The sequence below is a fragment of the Nomia melanderi genome, chromosome 14, assembly GCF_051020985.1.
Source record: "Nomia melanderi isolate GNS246 chromosome 14, iyNomMela1, whole genome shotgun sequence".
Lineage (NCBI taxonomy): Eukaryota > Metazoa > Arthropoda > Insecta > Hymenoptera > Halictidae > Nomia > Nomia melanderi.
Window position 1 is genome coordinate 13,781,896 of NC_135012.1, and position 21,774 is coordinate 13,803,669.

The 21,774-nt window shown below is 41.3% G+C and overlaps 5 protein-coding genes and 1 non-coding gene across 18 annotated transcripts; 3 read left to right on the plus strand and 3 right to left on the minus strand.

Moving 5' to 3' along the window:
- Positions 1-476: 476 nt before the first annotated feature.
- Tmf (TATA element modulatory factor) lies at positions 477-7,226 on the minus strand. Of its 9 annotated transcripts, none has more exons than XR_004236165.2 (12): positions 6,490-6,778; positions 4,227-6,412; positions 4,038-4,145; positions 3,651-3,929; positions 3,220-3,558; positions 2,914-3,126; positions 2,707-2,853; positions 2,166-2,558; positions 1,855-2,098; positions 1,614-1,743; positions 896-1,529; positions 477-821 (listed from the first exon to the last, which is right to left on the minus strand). XR_004236165.2 is itself a non-coding variant. In XM_031990071.2 (12 exons), the coding sequence occupies exons 3-12, from the start codon at positions 6,392-6,394 to the stop codon at positions 1,243-1,245; spliced, it is 4,308 nt and encodes a 1,435-aa protein (XP_031845931.2). In that variant the 5' UTR covers positions 6,395-6,412; positions 6,490-6,660; positions 7,208-7,226; the 3' UTR covers positions 477-1,242. The 9 variants fall into 9 exon arrangements, 8 of the variants coding, with proteins under 8 accessions (XP_031845931.2, XP_031845922.2, XP_031845930.2 ...); XM_031990071.2 differs by adding an exon at positions 7,208-7,226 and having other exon boundaries at positions 477-1,529; positions 6,490-6,660; XM_031990062.2 differs by adding an exon at positions 6,945-7,182 and having other exon boundaries at positions 477-1,529; positions 6,490-6,660.
- A 450-nt stretch (positions 7,227-7,676) lies between these two features.
- TRNAI-UAU (transfer RNA isoleucine (anticodon UAU)) lies at positions 7,677-7,769 on the plus strand. Its single transcript is given in 2 exon segments — positions 7,677-7,714; positions 7,734-7,769. It is a non-coding gene; the product is annotated as a tRNA-Ile (tRNA).
- A 1,721-nt stretch (positions 7,770-9,490) lies between these two features.
- LOC116432762 (uncharacterized) lies at positions 9,491-11,026 on the plus strand. Its single transcript, XM_076373558.1, is given in 3 exon segments — positions 9,491-9,633; positions 9,707-9,850; positions 9,853-11,026. Coding segments are annotated over 3 exon segments (564 nt in total). The 5' UTR covers positions 9,491-9,510; the 3' UTR covers positions 10,150-11,026.
- Positions 10,113-11,505, minus strand: mRpS34 (mitochondrial ribosomal protein S34). The gene is made up of 2 exons (XM_031990089.2): positions 11,028-11,505; positions 10,113-10,941 (listed from the first exon to the last, which is right to left on the minus strand). Exons 1-2 carry the CDS (start codon positions 11,217-11,219, stop codon positions 10,543-10,545), a joined length of 591 nt encoding a protein of 196 aa, XP_031845949.1. The 5' UTR covers positions 11,220-11,505; the 3' UTR covers positions 10,113-10,542.
- Positions 11,506-11,656: 151 nt separating this feature from the next.
- On the plus strand, positions 11,657-15,958 carry Metrn (meteorin). Of its 5 annotated transcripts, none has more exons than XM_076373554.1 (5): positions 11,657-12,039; positions 12,359-12,501; positions 12,599-13,210; positions 14,794-15,553; positions 15,679-15,958. In XM_076373554.1, exons 3-5 carry the CDS (start codon positions 13,053-13,055, stop codon positions 15,892-15,894), a joined length of 1,134 nt encoding a protein of 377 aa, XP_076229669.1. In that variant the 5' UTR covers positions 11,657-12,039; positions 12,359-12,501; positions 12,599-13,052; the 3' UTR covers positions 15,895-15,958. The 5 variants fall into 5 exon arrangements, with proteins under 5 accessions (XP_076229669.1, XP_076229671.1, XP_076229668.1 ...); XM_076373556.1 differs by having other exon boundaries at positions 12,422-12,501; XM_076373553.1 differs by having other exon boundaries at positions 11,657-12,501.
- Positions 15,916-21,681, minus strand: LOC116432754 (uncharacterized). Its single transcript, XM_031990076.2, has 4 exons — positions 21,531-21,681; positions 18,274-21,406; positions 18,134-18,209; positions 15,916-18,013 (listed from the first exon to the last, which is right to left on the minus strand). The coding sequence occupies exons 1-4, from the start codon at positions 21,577-21,579 to the stop codon at positions 17,681-17,683; spliced, it is 3,591 nt and encodes a 1,196-aa protein (XP_031845936.1). The 5' UTR covers positions 21,580-21,681; the 3' UTR covers positions 15,916-17,680.
- Positions 21,682-21,774: the final 93 nt, after the last annotated feature.

The window sequence follows — 21,774 nt, forward strand, 5'->3', positions numbered from 1 at the left end:
TTTCCTCTATTTACACTAATAGTATACATCGATTATTAATATTTATATTTACATGTACATGTACACATTTACATTTACATTTACATTTACATTTACATTTACATTTACATTTTCATTTTCATTTACATTTACATTTCTATTTATATTTACATTTATATTTATATTGCTGCATCCTTACGGAAACAGTCGTAATAATCGATCGCCGATCCATGATTGCTCTTCTCAAAGAAAGAATCACCGAAAGAGAAAAACAACTATGATGCTGTTACAGATATTCGATCAAAAGAAATTTGTTTTCTTGTTTGTCTCTCATTAAGGATAAAAAATACCAATTATAAAAAGCAATTATCATAATGCTCAACCATTTCGCATTTCCCTTCCCCCTTTGCCTGTGTTTCATTTACCTTTTTCGTTGCGGGGAACAGGAGCAGAGATAAGGTCACACTTTGTAACCAATAAAATTTACAATACATATATATAAAAAATAATAGAAGAGATATATTTCATTCGACTGAATTACAGTTTGTAAAATATTTTTACCTGCAACTCATTTTCGTCCAACTTCTTTTTAGTACAACGTATACCGCTCCTATAATTTTCTGTACTTGTAGATTGTTCATTTCATTCTCCTTTTCTGTTCCTTCTCTCGAGAAATGTTTAACCGTTTCGAGAAATCACTTCGCTTCTCTCTCACCGTTCCCAGCGTAATTTCGATACATCTTTTAAACAAACTACACGGTAGTAATATTTATGTATGCGACGGTTATAACGGATCCGGAAAGAATTTCAGTCCTTCGATTAGTTCTTCTAATTGTGTATGGCTACAAAGAAAGGTCCAACTTTCAGTGAACGTAAATTTTTTAATAAATTACATTGCAATTCAACTGTATATTACAATATTGTAAATTTTCATCGTTATATTACACTTTGTATCACAACGTTTGTTTCTCGCGTGTCTCTCATCGAACACACTCGTTGCACCCCTTCTCTCAAAAGTATTCGCGGTAAATAACCAAAGCATTCGCGTCAAAGGTACGCGAAACGCAATAATAATGAAAGACTATGAATCCCGGTTGTTTAGCAAATGTTGCAAAACTATAAATCTTATCCTTTCCAACGAATCCCGGTATAGTTGTGATCATTGTAACAACCCAAGTATGCGACAACACACCATATTAGAATAAACTGCGGCGATATACGTATGTGTATCGTTGAAATTCAATTTGCTCGTTACGAATAACTTCAGGTGTTTTCTTTCATCAGTTGATCGATCTGAGTTTTGTAAACATCTTTCACATCTTGAAGATCTAAACGCAACTCCTCGTTTTCCTCCATTTTCTCACCGCACATTTGCAACAATGCGTCGTATCGCGTCTGTATGTCTTGCAGATTCTCGTTTAAAACTGTAACGTGCGCAACCTTGTTATTCAATTCCTCGACCGTCAAGGTCAACGTAGACAATTCGGCATTAAGCGCATCTCTTTCTACATTTCGCCGTGACAATTCCCACTGAAGTTGTTGTATTTCACCTGGAAAGATCAGAATAGATACAAACGAGCAGTAACGCGAGTACTGCGACGACACGTCGGGGTAAGTAACGTTGGTAAACCTACCATCTTTCTGTTTCAACTGTGCTTGCAGGTTTTCAAATATAGACGTGCTACTCGAGCCTGTTCTAAAGCTGTCGTACATCATCGCGTATCTTTCGGTGTTGTCGTCGTCGACAGCGCCAGAATCGCACAGCTGAAATTTTAATGATTGCAGAGTCCGACTCGATGGAATCTTACAGATTATACGATCGATCGCGTCTCAACTGCTATTCGAAATTTTACTCGCTCGTTATTCGTGTATTACCGGCCAAATGGTATCCATCGCGTTTGAAGAAACTTGACTGGTGGTTTCGGCGATCGGAGAATTCCGAGGTTCGTTACGATCAATGTTTCGCCTTTGTTCCGACATCGTGTGATTCTTCCTTTTCTCCGCATCCGTGGCTGTCTTTTCCACGGCCAATCGGTTTTCTAACGCCACAATCTCCCTGTTCAGCTCCATTATTTGCGAAGAATGCGACTGTTCGTGCGTCTCCATCGTTCGTCGATACCTACGGAACAAGTATGGCTCGATAGAAAACGATTTAATAAAAGGGTTTGATTCGAACGTTTCCATACCGGGCTGTTTCTTCCGTCAGTCTCTCCTTCTCTATCGTTAATCCATCGCAAGATTCTTCCAGTCGCTGTATCTCGATCTCTTTAGCAGCAAGCTTCGATTCCAACTGAGATAATTTCAAGTTGAAATTGACGGTTTCTTCCTTCAAGTAGCGATTCGCCTCTGTCAAGTGTTCCACCTTTGTCTGCAACTCGATATTCTTTTCCGACAACGCTTTCTCTTGCTTCATAAAACTGCTACACTTGTGCGACAGATTCGCGTGAAGCTGTTCCAATTGTCTCACCAGAGGTTTCGTGGCTGTCGATACCGACTCCGAGAGTTCTTCGCTTCTGGCCTCAGCCGCTTCTAAACGTTTCAACAACTCGTTGTTTTCATGTTTGTAAAACTCCTCTTTCCTATACGGGGAACAATGTAAAAACAATTAGTAGAGGAGCGCGATACAGCCTGCTCGACTGAACATGTTCTTTCGTTTACAATGCTAGATGTACATGTGTCTAGTGTACGTGTGCTATTTCTAGATATATTTACTTATAGTTGATTTACTTAGCGTGCATTTCCTTGGATTCCCGTAATTTTATTTTCAACTCTTCCACTTGCGCGAGAAGCTGACACGATTCCCCAGCGTTACTCGAGGCATCTTTCAGTTCCGCTTCCGTTGCTTGCAACAGTTTCTTCGTTTCAGTTAGATCCCTGAAATGCAATGTTAACGTTAATCATCCGAGGGGAATTACATTCGCATTTGTCACTAACATTTTCGTCGCGTCCAAACTTTTCTTGTAAGCGTCCATCTTGTGTAGAGCGGTATCCAATTTATCTTGTAAAGCTAAAATCTCTTTTTCTTGTTTCCTCGTTTTCGCTGTCAACGTATGGACAGCCTCTATTTGAGTTCTTTCGACTTCTTCTTTCGCGTGCAACGACTTCTTCAAACGTTCCAGTTCCAATGTTTGCTCTTCTACCAATATTCTGCGAACATTCGACATTCATACGTATTATTGTTACATTGCATTACCATGTCTATACACATACCCAACGCGACGTGTCAATTGGTTTACATACTTTTGACTTTTTATCAAAGCATCATTTTCTTTTTCCTTGACTCGCAACTTTTTAATAATGTTACTGTGCTGAAGCTGTTGTTTGCTCAGTTTTTCGCCTTCCTCCCTTAATTCTCTAATGATCACGTCCTTCTCGGCGCTTATCGTGTACATCTCTTGAGACGATAAGCGCGTAGCAGCTTCCACTTTCAACTGTTCCAACTGTTTCCGTAACGAATCTCGTTCTCGTATGGCTTGTTGAAACTTTCTTTCCAACGCGGACAATCGTTGGGTGTAATCGTCGGCGATTTGATTCAAGTTTTGACTTTGCTCCGCGTATCTCTCAAAGTTGTCCAGCTGCCTATAGAAACGATAACGATAAATATCATTCGTGAGAAACTAGCCCGGGCCAGACTAGAAACGCGTGCGCGTGCACACTCGCGAGAACCATACTTTTTAAAATGACTATTCTGTTCTTGCAATTCCATGTTCATTCTACTAACGTCGATAAGCTTCGATTCTCGTGCCTCTAATATTTCCGTCATCTCTTGTATGCGTCTCAGCAACGTTTCTATCTCGAGATTCGCTTCGTCCGAACCCACGCTAATTTCGCTCAACTCTCTGGAATGTCCTCTGGATTTTAAAGTTTTGGTCAAGAGATCGCTACCCTTCGCCGACTGCGACCTCATCACGCTCTGGCGTGACTGCGTCGAGCTTGAATCGCCGTTCGGACTTCTCGAACAAACAAATTTATACTCTTTTTATCGAATTTCAACGCCGACATCGCGCACAGAGAAAATCAATACGTGTAAGATCGATTTAGAAGTATTGGAATCATACCTATACCTGGATATGATTTCGATATCACTGGAAGTTGTTGTTTCCAACTCGTCCCCACTCGTGTGACCGCTAGTTTGATCCGAGCCAATTTTCACCAAGTCGGACCGACTGTAAACACACAATTCAGACGAATCGATCAACCGATCAATCTCTTTGCTAAAATTCTTCTCGTATCAATCGATAAAATACCTTTCCGAAGAAATGGGCGAATTTTCTCGTGGCATATCTGTACCCTGCCCCTCCATCTCCACAATTTCACCGACCTTTTCGATCATTGCATCTGCCAACATTGTTTTTACGTAAGAGCTAGCCGTCAAAGGTGGTTCCACCATTTTTCCTTCCGACTTATGAGTCATCGAGGAATTATCTTCCGAATTGCTTTCCACCAAGGTCCCTTCGCAACTCGAATCCGTCGATATTAAATGATGATCCACGATATTCATCGTGTCGGACTTGAATGGATGCGGCAACGTAACTTGTTCGACAGTGGAGTAACGTTCGGGAGGTAGCGATATCGATATTGGTATCGGTATGTGCGTGGGTTCCGATTCCGAGTCCGATTCCGGTTCCGGTACCCGTTCCTGTTTCTGTTTCTGTTTCTGTTTCTGTTTCTGTTTCTGTTTCTGTTTCTGTTCCAGTTCCAGTTCCAGTTCCAGTTCCAGTTTCCGCTCTTGTTCCTGTTCCTGTTCTCGTTCCTGTTCCTGTCCCTGTCCCTGTTCCGGTTCTGCTGGTTCTATAGTGGTATTTATTAGCGAGTCGATATTTTTTCTCTCCGTTTCGATCCCTTTACCAGCACCATCAATGTATTCGGTCGATTTACGAAAAGGTTGGATCGTGATTACTTCAACTGGCAGATGTAAACTCGATTTCTCTTTAACAGTTTGATCCAAACAAGAGTCGTTCATTTTTCCACTGAAAGGCACGCTTGCGGGAATTTCTATCTCAATTTTACTCTGATCGGTGTTTTGTTGAACCGTTTCGAATACGGTTGCAACGGTACTCTCCGAGGCAGAAGCATAAGAGTCCTCGGCTAAACTCGTTTCATCCGGTTCATCCGGATAAGCCGACCTTTCTACATTTTCCAGTGGACAAATCTTCGAGTGTTGTTCAACGGAAAACGTCGAAAATTTGCTTATGCCATGTGTCCCCGATTCTCCGAAACATGCATTTATCGAGAGTGCATTCTCCATGCTACTCGCACCGAAATCGTTACGAGGCGTTTTGGCTTCTTCCACGGGAGATTCGTACGGAGAAACATCGGAAGACGATGGATGCCTGTAGCTTTCGTTCCTGATAGAAAACTGTTCTATACGACTATTTTCCCAACAAGGTGTCACAGAGTCTTCTCTGTCCAACGCGGAACACGTTTCGCTACGCAACGGATCTGTCGGAGATAAATACGGACTACTATCGCTTTTCCAATCTCCCAAAATTTCCACAGAACTTGGGGAAGTAACCAAACTGTCTGGCAATATTTCCACGGATTCTGAATTTAGTTTAGCATCCGTACCAGATGGACTTGCCGAATTACTAATGGAATTGCTGACCGACTCCGGAGTAGTAGTACAATCCGTGTTTGATTGAGAACCTAGAATTTCCACACTTTCCAGACTCTTTTTATCATTTTCCGTCGATACTAATGACATTCCATTCGTGTCATCATCGTGGATTAGCGATTCCTGTTGACACACGTTTTTTTGCCCACTTTCCAGGCTGTTTTTATTATCCGTAACAACGCCATTTTCTTCTAACGAATATCTCGCGGACCCTGACGTTACTGGACCTCTACCCGTCGCGCATTCCTTAATTTTATCATCCATATTGGACATTGCGTCTTTTATCGTGTTCGTATTTAGTCGACTGGAATGCTTAGACACAGGGGTAACAGTCCCTTTCTCTGCACAGTTCTCGTCCACATGTTTCAAGTCTTTGAACAGATTTTGTTGTTTGTTCATATAAACCTCCGAAAAGGATAGCGAAGATGTTAGTTTGTTCGTTTCTTGTCTATTTCCAATTAATGTATTTTGCATAGATTTGGATTCGGAAATTCGTTTCTGGTCGTATCCTACTTCTTTATATTTCGGAGACTCGAAGAAAGATCCAGTAAAACTACCCCATATACTGCTGCTCGCTTCTTGTTTAGACTCTTTATTCTTGTCGTGTATAATCGTACCTTCATCGCTTTTTAATCCCCATGATGCAAAAAAGTCAGAGGTGTCGTTCGAGCAATGTTCCGCCAATTTTTGCTCCTCTTCTTCTTCTTCTTTGATATCCAATGCTTTGTCAATTGTTTTCTGAGCTTCTTTCAAAGCAGATTTGGCCAAATTGGCAAATCCAGTGGCATCAAACCAGCTCATTCTTCGATATGTCTAAAACTGAATGAGAAACGTTCAACCGTATAATGAAAGAAACAATAAACTAATTTAGTGAAATAACAATTTTAGTAACTTACGTTGCATATTAATGTATCAACGGTAAAGAAGAAAGCGTCTTTGAAGAACGCGAAATGTACGTTGCTTAAAGGTTAGAATAAGATGATATTATACTTGTGTTTCATACGATTTTACGTTACTTTACACAATCTTCCAAAGATCGTGAATCCAGAGAATGGTTTGCGAGAAAGCTAGAAAAAAAAGGTGAGCTGGATAAAGTAATGGGAATGACATTTGTCGCATTTTCGTGTCACACATTGCCAACCTCGACAAGCAGTCGAAAGATACTATTACTCGCAGTTAATTTCTTCTGTACACACAACACAAACACACACACACACACACACACACGCGCGCGCGCATACGTGCCTATACATGTACATATGTACGTATTTACTGTATTTAATTTGTTACATTTGATCAATTTATCAACGAACAGATGAACAGCGTCTTCATAGGTAAAGTGGGTACATACGTTCGGTTGACACATATGCGTTGCACGCGTACACATCTTCTTATGTGTTTACGTATGCGAATATAAAAAGATGCAATATCATGTTTAACGTTTGGTACGTCGATGTTTCTTTATATTCGAAAAGTTGTAAGAACACAAGGATACGGACAATTGCATTAAAAATCTGTTTAAACGATCGATTCTATGTCACATCCTAATACTACGCGAAAGTCATCCTAGGCACATACTACGTAGCAAGATATTACGTAAATGTTAAGTTGTACATTATGAATTACAAATGACAGGAATTTTATCATTGAACGAACCAGTTCAATACGCGCGAAAATAAAAGAAACCATGCGACTCGCGATTGACGATCGCAATGGTTATGATGTCAATGACGCAACGTTTCATTCGGCTTTACCACCTCTAATTCGTGTTACATGTACGCATGTAACTTGTAGAATTTACGACATTTCTTCCGCTTTTACACGGTTCAATAATAGACTACACCTTGGCAATAAAACGGTACAACATACAAGTACGTACGCATAAAATAATAGTGTACCCAACCATTTCAATCGACGATTGATCGCACAACCCGTACCATTGAATCTGAAATGTTTGCTGCGCTGGCAGAAATAATGTATTATTGTCGTCGAGGCGGCATGTAATATTTCACGAAAATGACGAGCTTTTTCAATTCGATATCTACGTTACAGAAAAACATTATTAGTGGGGTTGTTATCAACAGCTCCAGTGGCGCAATTGGTTAGCGCACGGTACTTATAAGACAGTGACTAGTGAGCAATGCCGGGGTTGTGAGTTCGAGCCTCACCTGGAGCAATTTTTTTCTTCGGATGCATATTATTTTTTCGCATCGTCTTTGCTGCAGATTTTCACGATAGAATTATTTTACTGCTGTTAGCAGTGATTATTAATAGTAAATAACTGATACGACTGAATTCGTATCTACCGGAGACACTGGAATAACGAATTTCGGGAATATGTCGTAGCGAGACGGTTAACGGTGAATCGAAGGGAACAAGGGAACTCACAAGATACGTAATTGCATAAAACATATTTGTATTTCATTTCATTTCGTGGCAATTCACAGTGTTTTATTATGCTCTGTTTCACGAAAGTCGAATCGGCATGTACCATGCATTGAACTCGGAGCAAAGTTTAAGGCCAAACGTGAATAAAGTGACAGATGCTATCGTGCTTCGAATAAACGAATCTTGTTTCAATGCATGGATAATGCAAGAAAGGGAACAAGTGCAAACATCGTCGAAGTAACGCGTGCCCTTATTCAGCAAGTATGCGTCTACGATGCTCTGCCTTTCCTCGAGTTTGCGTACGCTGTTTTCTACACGAATCACATTTAAGCTAAGATTTCAATGTTGCGATCAATGGAAACGATATGGATTATTTCTGAATAAATATACTTGCTTCGCGAGATACACCGCGGACAGGTTAATTCGCATTCGTTTCGAGGACGAACGATACCGGATCTTCCGCCCGTAATTTCCATTCTATCAAATTTATCGCGCACCGACTCGTCTGCAGATTTAGTTGTTCCTTTAGCGATATCGATTTCAGGCATTATTCCATCGGTCTCTACTTCAAGCAATCGCCGTTGTAAATCTCTCCTTTCCAATCCAATCGACTCGAAAGGATTCTACGAGGATAAGTTTTTCAACTCTGACCACCCTCCTTACCGTCCTTTCGAGGCCGTCGGCCGTCGCCTCCTGTAGCATTCACGTCGGAGAATCGTCGAGAAGAGCCTGTTTTCCCGGTAGAACGAACCGACGAATCATCCTTCTCTGTACCACTTGACTTCGATACTGACGACAAATCGAACTCACCCAATCCACGCTTCGTTAAATACTTGTTTACGATTCAACTAAAGTATCCTACCTTTGCCAGAGACCACGGTTTCCGTCTCGTTACCGTTTCTCCGATTCGAATCTAACCTTGTTTCAAACGTTTCATCGACGGTTCTTTGTTCTCGGTGATCGCGATCCTGGTCCGCTGTTGCGCGAACTAGAACTCTTGGCGAGGGTTGTTCTCTCTGGACCCACGGTGCTCGAGAGGCTGTAATTATCTCTCAAAGTATCATAGATATGCACGCACAATGCCGTTCGCGTGTCGAAATCGTTGAAAACAGCTACGAAACATAGGTGGATTCTTTTTCAAAAACTGACTGACCTCTTTTTCTCAATTCGGCTATTACTATCGGACAACGAACGACGCAGGAAGGCATTTGGAAGGAAATCAGCTCGGAAGAAGGAGCGAATCGATCGACTATGGAATTATCTGATTTCACTGTTCGAAAAAGGTTCGCCTTCCATTATCAAATTTTCGGTCGAACAATGTATTCATCGTGTCGTTGACTGTTCGATAACTCGTTGTCTCGGAACTGACAATCGATATACGATTTTCGGGCAGTCAATTATCCCATAAAATTTCAATTCTCAACACGAAAACTGAAATTACACGTATAATTCCACTCTAGAGTGAAGCACGTTACCAAAAGAAAATTCAAGTCGACCGAGTGTTATATTCGAGATTGATCGTTCACACGATGACGCCGTTGCACGATCATCAAGAATCGTCGTCGATCTATATTGATCAAAGGATTCTTCCATTGTTGTTACCCGCGTTGGAGGAAATTCTTCTCGTAGCCGACAAGAGGAACTCGCTTCTGGTATGAAAGAATTTATTTCTAACTTGATTCACGCGATACACGCCGACGCGTGACAAATCAGAGGAAATCCTAGATACAAAAGGCTCCGGTCGACGTTCTCGGTAATCTGCCAGAAATCATATGGAATTGGAATCCGCGACGATCGAACATCATTTCTTCGTCGCAATCGAACATGTTTGCTATTCCGCGGTTTCAGCAGTGGTTATCTCTGCGGTGGGCAAACCAACGACACCTAACGCAGACGTATGTTTACATGGACATGCACGGTATGACTCTATTACTCGCAGGTCACAATCTCCAAAGCCGTGGCTATGGTCCAAGACCGCGGCTGCACAGTGCCTTCAGAGATACGTGCGTGGTTGGCTTGTACGAAAACGCGTCGACGTTCAAGAATTGAGGCAATTTTGGAAGGCTAGTAAACGTATTCGGATTCCCCTATCGATTCTTTTTCCAATTCTGATCCTAAACCATGGAACAAGTACCTTCCATGCTGTTTTATTTTTATTCATCGTTTAAAATACAATAACAACAATGATTTTACTTCCGTTACACACTGTGTTTCGTTACACTATGTATAGCTGACCAATTTACGCATCGTACATTAGAATCTTGCAGAGAAAGAATCGTTTACCGGACAAATTGAAAATCACACCATTTTACAACATTCGACTGGCATTTTAGGTAAATATTTACTGCTCAATTTTCTCATTCGTAATTTAAGCACGTTGTCATTGGACATTTAACAGAATACTCGTAGGCAAACCATGGATCACTGATTATTACAAGACGTACGATGCCAATTTCCTTCGCTGCGAGACGTATCGTCAAATGATTGTAGCGAACAGAACGAATGCTCTGAAAGTAAAGGATAGCATTTCCTCGTAGAGCGCTTTGAAAATTCATGTAAATTCACAACTGATTCGTTTGTTCATCGCCAGTGGTGATATATAAAGTAGGCTGTGCGGTTTTCTGGAAATCTATCGTAGGAGTCTCTTGTTCTTCCGCGATTCTTTGGTTCTTCAGACCATTGAAATTATATCGAGCTTGTAGCTTTATATCTTCCGTTATCTCCTGCCCTGTCCGTTTTCTCTGACGAATTAAAATTTCCTTCAGCAGAGGTGGAAATTCTATTTGGCGTGGCAAAATTTTTACAGGCTTTTCGCAAATTACATTCGTATAACGTGACTCCTGATCTTTCGGTATCAATACGTAATCTGATTTATAAGTTACAGCATCTAGTTGACTTGGTTTCGTGAACTTTTGACCTCGGAACGTTTTTTCTACGAGTGCTATCACTTTTCGCATGTTCTGCAATGAAGCGGAACTTGTCGATAAACTTTCTTTATGCGAATCTCTAATGTGAAATAAAATGAAAAATATATTTGCAAACTTACATCTGGATTACTTTCACCGATCATTGGTACTGCGGCTACTTTTAATATTCTCATGTAACTGGGTTCAGGGTATTCTTGAAATTTGCTTCGCACAACCATTCGACCTACTCCGTAATTCTTCAAGTTTCCCAAAATCTGCCATAATGTTTTCCCTTTAAAATCGGTTTTTCTGCCAATATATTTTACCGGCATATTCGTAAAATTGGTAGAAACGTTTGAAAACAAACAGCGTCAAAAATCTTTCGATGAACAAAAGATTTCAGAAATCTGCCGCCTAACCGTTTTTTCCTATTGTTCTAAATTTAAATGAAAAAGAACATGACGATATCTGGTTGCGAAGCGAAGAAACAACCGATTGGTAAAAATAATGCGATAAACGCAAGAAAACTGAACAACTTTTGATTAAATATAAACTACAATGTTAATCCTAATGGAATACACAGCATAAGATACATAGTACTACATAGTACTACATGGGACTCGGTGTCACATGTTCCGAGTTACCGATTGCGTAGAAAATTCAAGGGCTTGCTCTGCCCTCTAGGTCCAGAGAACGCTGAATAGGAAAACTAGGTAACGGTAATTTGGGGACTGACATTACATGGGTGAAACGCTTTTTTAGAAAATTTTGCAAACATTGTTTTTTATGGAAAATGAAGCCAAGTCGAAAATTTCAGCTCCGTCCCGTTTGTCAGATTTTCTGAACCTTCGGAATTTTCGGAACTTTCAACTTTTTCAGATTTACCGACTACAATCATTTCAGAATAATTCAATTCAACAGCAGTTGGTAAGGAAGGGATGTAGAAATCATCTCTTCGTTGAGTTAACAGCCGCAGTCACGCGTGCGTGATGTCGTAACACTCGCAGCTGCTTGCAGCCAGCATCACGCAAACCCGAGTTCGCTTCGTCGGCGTTAATCTATCGCTATTACGATAATACGTATTACTATGACAAAAGTTGAAATTATAGAAACGGTGTTTAAATGCATTGAAAGTTTAAAAACGAATGCCATGTAAGTTACTCTTTGTGATTTCGTAGAAAATTGTTTCGTTGCGAATGATTAATTGTCAATTTTTGGAGGTTTGTTCTGTAGAGGAATATGCATATGCAAAATAGCGAGCTATAAAAAAGAAACAATGAGAAAGACATCGATTAATGCATAATACATTTGTATTGCATACTTGAGTGCTGTAGAGAGAAAGAGAGAGAGAGCGAGAGAGAGAGAGAGAGAGAGAGAGAGAGAGAGAGAGAGAGAGAGAGAGAGAGAGAGAGAGAGAGGCGTTGAATGTTTATCCATGTCTAGCTAACATTAGAATCGTGTAATTGAACAGTGCAACTTTGATTTTTCCAACATTATATTCGGCAAATACTATTTCCATCGTTCGGATGTCCAGTTCCGATAAACACTCGTAGCAGAACAATAACTTTGTCTAGCGAGAGAGTCGTCGAGGACTACTTTTGGGAAATGGTAGTGGTGGGTGGTTCTCATTAAATTTACAATATCCGCGAAGATTACTTTATCATATTTCATGTATGCGCATTCCTGGCATGTAAACAGTGAATTCTTCCAGTGATTCGTTTGCATTAAACGAATTGGTGTGCCTTCTAACAACATACGTCTTGCGAAGCGGTTATTCGATTATTAACCGTAACTGCTGGAAAACCAACATACATTCATGGCGGACGAAGAGAAAGGAGACGAGCGGTCAAAGTTACTCGATAGTCGGAGCAAGACGTCCGAAACACAGATGGGACCAAGCAGGACGGCGCAGGACGGCGCAAGGCGACGCGAAACGACGAGCAGAGCCGAAGCACAGACACCGCCGAACAGGAGACTGGTGTAACGGAGGATAGAACACAGAGTAGGGAGAAACGGAGCCGAAAATAGTTGTGCGCAAACCGACGAAACCTTTCTAACAAGAGTGAGTAGTTTTGTGAAGACGCTATGTCGTTTACATTTCCCGATAACGACCACGGATTTCGAATAACTGCAAGATGACTGCGAGAGCTTGTTGAACGCGATAAATGCGACTTCCGGATCACTTTTTAAAAATGAAATCGTTCGCGTTCGTCGCCGGTTTATTATCTTTGTTGTTGCAACGACATACCGATATCGTGTCATCGGCCCCTACGTACGAACATGCTGCCCTCCAAGCTGCCGATCAATGCGACTGGATTGGGAGGTTTGTATTCTTTCTTTTCCATTTTATTTTATTCCATTCCACTCCATTCTACTCTACTCTACTCTACTCTACTCTACTCTACTCTACTCTACTCTACTCTGCTCTACTCTGCTCTACTCTACTCTACTCTACTCTATTCTATTCTATTTAATTCTATTCTATTCTATTCTATTTAATTCTATTCTATTCTATCCTATCCTATCCTATCCTATCCTATCCTATCCTATCCTATCCTATCCTATCCTATCCTATCCTATCCTATCCTATCCTATCCTATCCTATCCTATCCTATCCTATCCTATCCTATCCTATCCTATCCTATCCTATCCTATCCTATCCTATCCTATCCTATCCTATCCTATCCTATCCTATCCTATCCTATCCTATCCTATCCTATCCTATCCTATCCTATCCTATCCTATCCTATCCTATCCTATCCTATCCTATCCTATCCTATCCTATCCTATCCTATCCTATCCTATCCTATCCTATCCTATCCTATCCTATCCTATCCTATCCTATCCTATCCTATCCTATCCTATCCTATCCTATCCTATCCTATCCTATCCTATCCTATCCTATCCTATCCTATCCTATCCTATCCTATCCTATCCTATCCTATCCTATCCTATCCTATCCTATCCTATCCTATCCTATCCTATCCTATCCTATCCTATCCTATCCTATCCTATCCTATCCTATCCTATCCTATCCTATCCTATCCTATCCTATCCTATCCTATCCTATCCTATCCTATCCTATCCTATCCTATCCTATCCTATCCTATCCTATCCTATCCTATCCTATCCTATCCTATCCTATCCTATCCTATCCTATCCTATCCTATCATATTCTATTCTATTCTATTCTATTCTATTCTATTCTATTCTATTCTATTCTAGTATTTTATTCGCCGCGATTTCCATCTTTCGTTTGCATTCTTTCCTCTTTTCTTCCTACTTCCATCCTTTTTTCCTTCCCTCCTTTATTTACCTCTCCAGTGACCATTTAAATCTAGATGCCATTCTAGTAACGTACGAAATCTGAGAATATGCTCGTTGAATCTTTGTTCCAATGTATCGGCACAGAGTAGTATCGACCCATAGGATCTACGACGATGTAGTTTACGATATGCTTTGATAACGGGCGGGGGAGAACTCTACGACTTTTATCGAACGTGAAACCAGTCGCACGACTTACGAGCAAAACCGGTTTTCCTCGTCGTTCTCTGAACCGCCTCGAAAAGGATCGTGCCGGTGAACATTCGATTCGCTGTCTCTTTCTCTTCGAAGAGAGAGTGATACAAGCTTGCGCGCGGCGTACATGCAACGGTTCTCCTAGTGGTACAGGCGAGCCATTCAAAAAAGAAAGAAAAACCGAATAAAAGGTTGGATCAAGTGGCGAAGCTTTCGATAAACGTCCCCGAGTTTCGTCAAATGTCATCGACACGCGAAGAAGATAAAAGAAATATCGAATAGTGGCGTGGAAAGGAAAGGAAAGGAAAGGAACGTAACGTAAAGGGAAGGGAAGAGAAAAGAACGGAACAAGTCGGTAATTTATCCCTGTTGGTTGTTGCATTGCAGCGGAGGTGGAGAACGAGGTGTACGGCCGGTGTATCTTCGATGTTCGAGAGGAACTGTGATTTGGCGATATCCACGCGGAGCTATACGAGTAGTCTTCTCGCCTCCCGTTTTAACCGAATCCATGTCGCAGAGCGATGTGGAATTCGTCCAACAAGATACCGAGAGAAACGGTCGCGCGAATCGTACTGTCGCGTCTGCTACCGCCGATATTTCTCGGTTATCGGGATTTCGTGCGTGTGCCAAGGTTTCTGGCCCGGTAAGGGTGTACTTGGAGAGTCACGGCAAACTTCGAACGTTGTATACTCCACGAGACGGCAAGCACAAAGCCTCCCATAGATGCTTTTATGCTGCTGCTGCTGCTGCTGCTGATACTGATACTGCTGTTACTACCGCTCCCATCGACAGGCAACCAGCGGCACTCTACATCGAGGCGGAAGAACAGCCTATCCTCGGTGAACATCGCGACGTGAAATTACAATACGACTTGGAAGTACGACGACGACGAAAATGGCGACCGCAACGGAGACGGCGACGGCAACAACAAATCAACGACGATCCAGATACAAGATACCGACTATACAACGAGGAAGAGGAAGAGGACTGCAGGCCGTGTTCCATGGAAGAATTAGCGAAAGCCTACTGTCAGAGCGATCTAGTGGTTAGAGGCACGGTCAACGCCGTAGAAAAACAGTTGAACTTGGAAGCTGCCGAACTCGTCGTCGGTGTAACCAAGACCTTGCGTCGAATCGAAGAGAACGAGGTACGTTGACGCAACATCTCCCTCAGTTTCTTCTTCCTCGTTTCTTTTTCTAGGTGTTTTCGCTGCTGCCTAAAATAAAACTAATCAACTTGTTTTGCTCTTCTCCTTTTATCTTTTTCCAATAGGGGAACAACGACGTGGACGTCACCGAGTTCCGCGACCGAAAAAATGTTCGTGTCAGGGTACCCAGTATCTGCGATGCACGGCACGGCCAGGGTGAGTTTGTGATAATGGCTAAACGAAGGCTCGGTGACCTCATTCTGGTTTGTGCACCGAGATTGGAGACTTGGACGATAACGGTTCGTGAGCTGGAAACTGCTCCCTGCGTCCTTCGAAGTTAGCTTTCGGTTTGGAATCAAATATACTTGTAAATAATAAATTGTATTTTCTTGTTCGATACTATAAGATACTATAAGATACTATAAAATACCATAAAATACCGTAAAATACCATAAAATACCATAAAATATTATAAAATACTATAAAATATTATTCTATACTATACTATATCTCGATCTCTCGTTGATCTCTGAACTGTGATATTGTTTTGTAAAGATTGTATAGTACATAGAATACACTCGTTGTACATTCTTCGGATTGCTCTCGAATAACTGTATACTTAACTTGTTCCGATACAGAATTATCCGCTACCGTTCTCCGTTCTTTGTTCAACTACCGATCCCCTTATATTCTTATGAAATTCTTACATTTTCCAACTACAATCAATTATTTATATCGTTTACGAGTTTCTCGTATTCAACGAAAACGTCCAAAATACTGCACCGCGAGAACAAAAGGAAAAGAAAATTCATTTAAACAAAATACACGTCATAAGGTGGAAGAAAAATTATAGAGATACAATAGAATATGCGAAAGTGTAAAAGCATAGAACAAAGATTACATTCGCGGATAGAAAAGAAAGGAAAACCAGGATAAATAAACTGAAGCGATGTAGACAACGAGAAAAAAAGGGAGAGAGAGTAGACTAGTCGAATGCTAGGCTGACGATAAACCAATCACTGAATAATTAGTCAAACTTTTACCAATATCCGTACGACTTTGAAATATTATAATTGGCAGTATCTTATCCAAGTATCCAGAAATAGTTGTGTTATTCCAGTCGGGATAATAATAATTGGCATGGAAAAAGTCGTCAATGTTTGGAGAGGAGAGGTGATGTTGAAAGTTTTATACGATACCCATCTTTTCTTAGCCACCAGCCAAGTCTACGTTTGTAATTGCGAATACAATGCGAAGCCACGTGCACCAGAAATAACAACAGAACGCTAGATTACACTCACATGACACAATATAAACGTTACTCTGTCGTTTTTACCCGACATCTCCATTTCGCTGATGTGTTCAAGTAATTCGCCGGATGCTAGTGGATAACGATAAGAAGCAACATGACCATGGAAAACCATGGAGAAGAGATGCTGCTTGTATGTTTCACTTGGGCGAACGACTTTAACACCAGGCAGGCCGTAATAACGCAGGTATAGCGAACACGCCGATAATGTCGCCGAGGAAATGGAGGCAGCCTTCTGTAAAATAGGTAAGAACGCACAGCGCAACGCGACTTATCTTATCGCGACCAGTCTTTTCGTTTTCTGTACCGTCTCCTCTAGCATTAATCGAAATTTCCTTGATTCACTCTCCTTCGGTAATTCTCAGCTCCAGATTCACGAATATTCTTTTATAGTGGCGGAACTACAATATCTTTATCGCTGTTCAAAATCATTCCAATAGTTTCCAAATTGTTTAATCAATTCATCGCATGCTTTCTTATCGTATTCCCCCTCCTTCTCTATATATTTCATTTTCGATCTATACTTTTGTACTTTTCTATATGTTTGTAATTGTTCTTCTCGTCTCGCATTGTTTTCCTTTTATTTGCACCATTGGGTTCACGATATTTTCGATAAATACTTTTCTCGTGCATCGAAGGGCCACTGTTGAACGAATAAAAATAATAATAACAATAATAATTTATTTATTTATTTAATATTATTATTGTTGTTGTTATTATTATTATTATTATTATTATTATTATTATTCTTGTAGTCGTCTTCATCGTCGTTGTTGCTACTCCTGCTGCTATCATCATTTTCGTTTCTGTTCCCGCGATTATCGCTTATTCGAATATGGATAATTGGGACATAATGGCAAGACAAAATCGTCCATGTTGGGCAAAACGACCAGCTTTTCAAATTCCCTGAGTAACTTGTCCTCTATCCATTTGGTTACGTAAACGATATTGACCGCTCTTTCGCCGACTGCAGGTTTCACGGTGAGACTTATTTTCGGTACTGGTTTGAAACCGTACCACAATCGGTCGGACGGTGCTGGTGGAATGTTTAACGAAAGGCAACCTTCTATGCTTGAAACGGTAACCATCAAGCGAATCTCAGTGTTTGAGACACCTTCCATGGCTCTTCGTACATAGGACAGTTCAGTTGCCTAGTTCGGGGAAAAGAAGGGAGAGAAAGAAAACGGAAGCACCCGTTAATAGAATACTCTGAGATCCGGTACCGGACGGTATCGAAAGAACGCGTCTGCGACATGTTAAAGCATACTTACGTGCCGAAAATATTTATTTGCAGCTATTCTATCTACTATATTGAGAAACTTTCTTCCGGATGATTGTGTCGGTGGACTGTAATAAAAATACTGTAAACGATTCGTAGTGGAACACGGTGAAATAACGCAGCGCAACTTACTTTATTTCTCTGGCTGGACTACAAAATTGCGAACTATCGTCGTCTTCCGTCGAAGTTTCCGGCGTGTCTTCCATATCGCTGTCGAACATTGGCGATTTAGTTACCGGTTTTTCTCTTCCCGGGCAAACTGTAACGTCACCTCCACCACTCTCCACTGCCCCACCACCGCTATTGGCAATCGTCCCAGTTTTCGTCAATTTCATCAGGTTTAGTTTTGTTTCAACGGTCATAGTCAACGATCCTTTGTACGTTATGTCCAAATCGAGCCAAAGACCTCTCTCGTTTGTCACCGGCTTCGTTACGTTGCGAATGATGGGCGCTCCTTGACCTACTGCTACCTCGGAAACTAAAAGGCACTCCATAAAATATGGTAGTTTTATACTAGATAATTTCCGTTGTATTTTGTCCTGTATCAGGTTTACAGTTTCTGGATATTTGTGTACATCGAACAGTATGCGAGCTATTAAACAGTTTATCCAAAGCGTATTGTCGATATGCGAAGAATGTTCGTTTTCCGAAGTCGAACTGCTGATATCCAAATATTTCGCCATGTATGTGTGATAGTTGAGATCAGGTACACTTTCAAAAGGACTATTGGTTAATTTCGTTTCTGTGGTTGCGGCTCGTTGTGTGGATAACATATTCGATGTGGACGATGCATCGGATATCGTAAAAGATGACGCGTCCTTCTTTTTGGTACACCGCATCGAGGCAGAGACCAATCGCCTATACCAATCCTCTTTCTCGCGGTCAGCCCTAGCAAAAATGAAGATTTTTGTTTGGTTTCGCAGTCTACGGTTATTCCGTCGTTTCTTCAAACGTTTCTTCTTCGACGGCGCAGTCTGGGACATTCCTACAGTTTCCCACACTTCCTTTTCTTCTCTTTCAATTTCCTTCCCTTTCGCCTGCCGCGCCTCGTCCTCCAAATCTTCATCTTCAATTTCACCTTCCTTCTTCTTGTCCGCCTTCTCTTCCCCCTTCTCCCGATTCCTCCTCTTCCTTCTTTTTCTCCTTCTCCACTTTCTCTTCCTCATCTCCTCGTCTTCCGTAGCTTTCTCAACCTCGTATTTTTGTGCTTGCCGCACTTTTTTCTTGTCTTTTAACATTTCATTTCCCTCATCCTCGTCTTCGTCTTCTTTCTCCTCATTGTCGTCGCTGTCTTTGTTGTAATCGTCATCCTCGTTGTCGTCATCGTCCTCGTCCTCGTCGTCCTCGTCGTCGTCGTCATCCTCGTCGTCCTCCTCCTCGTCCTCGTCGTCATCCTCGTCGTCCTCGTCCTCGTCTTCGTCCTCGCCGTCGTCGACGTAATCGTCGACGTAATAATCGTCATCGTCGTCTACGCCATCATCCTCATCGTTGTAATTGTGGCCGCGGTTGTGGTTACTGTCGTCGTGATTGTTGATCGTGGTCGTTTTTCTCCTGTCTATGTAATCAAATTCATACATATGATACTTTTTCGTGTTCCCTCTCCTTCTTATCCTTTTTCCTTTTCTGCATACTTCTTCTGGATTTTCAGCTTCTAAGGTCTGTAGTTCGCCTTCTCGATATTCGTTGTCAAATTCATCGTTGTCGAAATCGGAATTGAAATGTTCAATGTCATCGTCGTCGTCGTCGTCGTCATATTCTGCAGCATCTTCCTCCTTTTCCAATAAACTCTTTTCTTTGTCTCCTCCATTCTCCTCTTCCTTTTGCCACGTTTCGTCCTGGTTCTTCGCTTCGATCGGTGTAGCTATGCCCTTTGTACTCGATTCCGACATTGGTTGCTCGTGACCGTTAATCGTCGAGTAGCATTCGTCGTATGCGGAACCCTTCAGAATTACATTACAAATCAGTGCCCGTTTCTTAAGAGTTATGCAAATTGGATATTTTTTACTCCATCTTCGTCTTCTGGCAAGTCCGCAAGGAAGAAGCTCTATTTTTGCTCCATTCAAATTATAAACTCTCTTCCTGAAAAACTTCAATTTGTGTTGCGATTCATCCCAGACTGCTTTCTTTGGTATTTTCATTCTTGTTTCCATTATACGCAACACATTGCCCTCCAGTTTAAGAAAAACAGATTTGGTACGGGCCACGTGATAATTAGTTGGTTCGTAGCAGTAGGGTAATTCGTTCATCCAGCCTTGAAATCTCTCGATCACAGCATGCTCCTCTACTGCTGGAATCTCTAAAACGGGTATTACTTGCCTGCTAACAAATTTTTCATTTGGTAAACTTGTCAAAATCGTTTTAAACCTTGCCGACATGTTGTAAAACATTATAGTTGTAACGACGCCAGTTACAAGTCCGATCAAATATTCTGGTAACGGAGTAACGTAATAAATGCATAAAATTGCGATGAAAACAGCAACTGATGTGTACGTTATTTGATAAGTCAGTTGTTTAAGCAAATGCGAAAAGATTAAATTCAAATTTCTTCGCGTTAGAAGTAAAGTCGAGTGAGCTTGGGAAACTTGTTTACGGCTGTTGATACAGCTGTCGCTATCCAACGATTTCGCGAACGATGCATTCGTCTCTGCGCAGGGATCGAGGTCGTCGCCAATGTCGGGAGAAAATTCCGAGGCTTCGATGCCACTTTCGACGCACTCTTCTTGCAGACTTTTGTCCTTCAGACCTGTCTTTATTCCAGAGAAGCCTACATATTTACCCGGATTGTTTCGTGGGAGAACGACAGGTGTACTCGATTCGTTTATTTGCTTGTCGCTAGCCATCGTATTGTTGCAAGGCGTAACGCTTCCTTGATCTTCCGAATCACTGATGCTTGAACTCTCGGCTCTAGAATGCGAAAGTTTTTTTTTGTCACTTTTTATTTCCGATAGTTTCTCTTCGAATGTTTTAGTTATTTTCCCTTTGATTTCTGACAACATTTTCCATGCACCTAAAGACGGCGGTGTGCCTTCAGGTATTAAATTTTCTGCGGTAACCGACTGACAATCCGAATTGTTTTCCGAACCGCACGATTCCTGTGTAGATCTTTTTTCGGTGCATTTTTGCGGAGAGGAGGTTATCTTGGACAAAATTTTTTCAAATTCGGGTGACAGTCTCTTTTCTTCGTCCGTACTTGGATATATTTCTTCCAGTTCGTCGTCACTGGCATGATAATGAATTACAGGAACCGAAGTCGTAATAGGTTTCCCTTATGAACGAATTGAAAAAGTTCGTTAGAATATCGTGCATCGATCCAATGATTGTAATTAGATTAAATGGAACGTATTCTTGTGTATTCAGTCTTACCTGTGTATCGCCTATATTAATCTTACCTTTTATCATAGCCAATGTCACTTTTCCAGGGCTGTGCTTGCTGCTCATGATTGTGAAATATTTATTTTGACGAACAATCGATGCGTGAATATTCTTGGAATGTACACTTTATCGACAAATCTTGAATCGCACGCATCACGTAATCTTCTGCGTTAACTTCCTCCGAATTATTACAACTATCTATCCATGGTTCATTTGTTGTCCAAGATTACGAGTGACAACGTTCGGACAAACATTACCTCC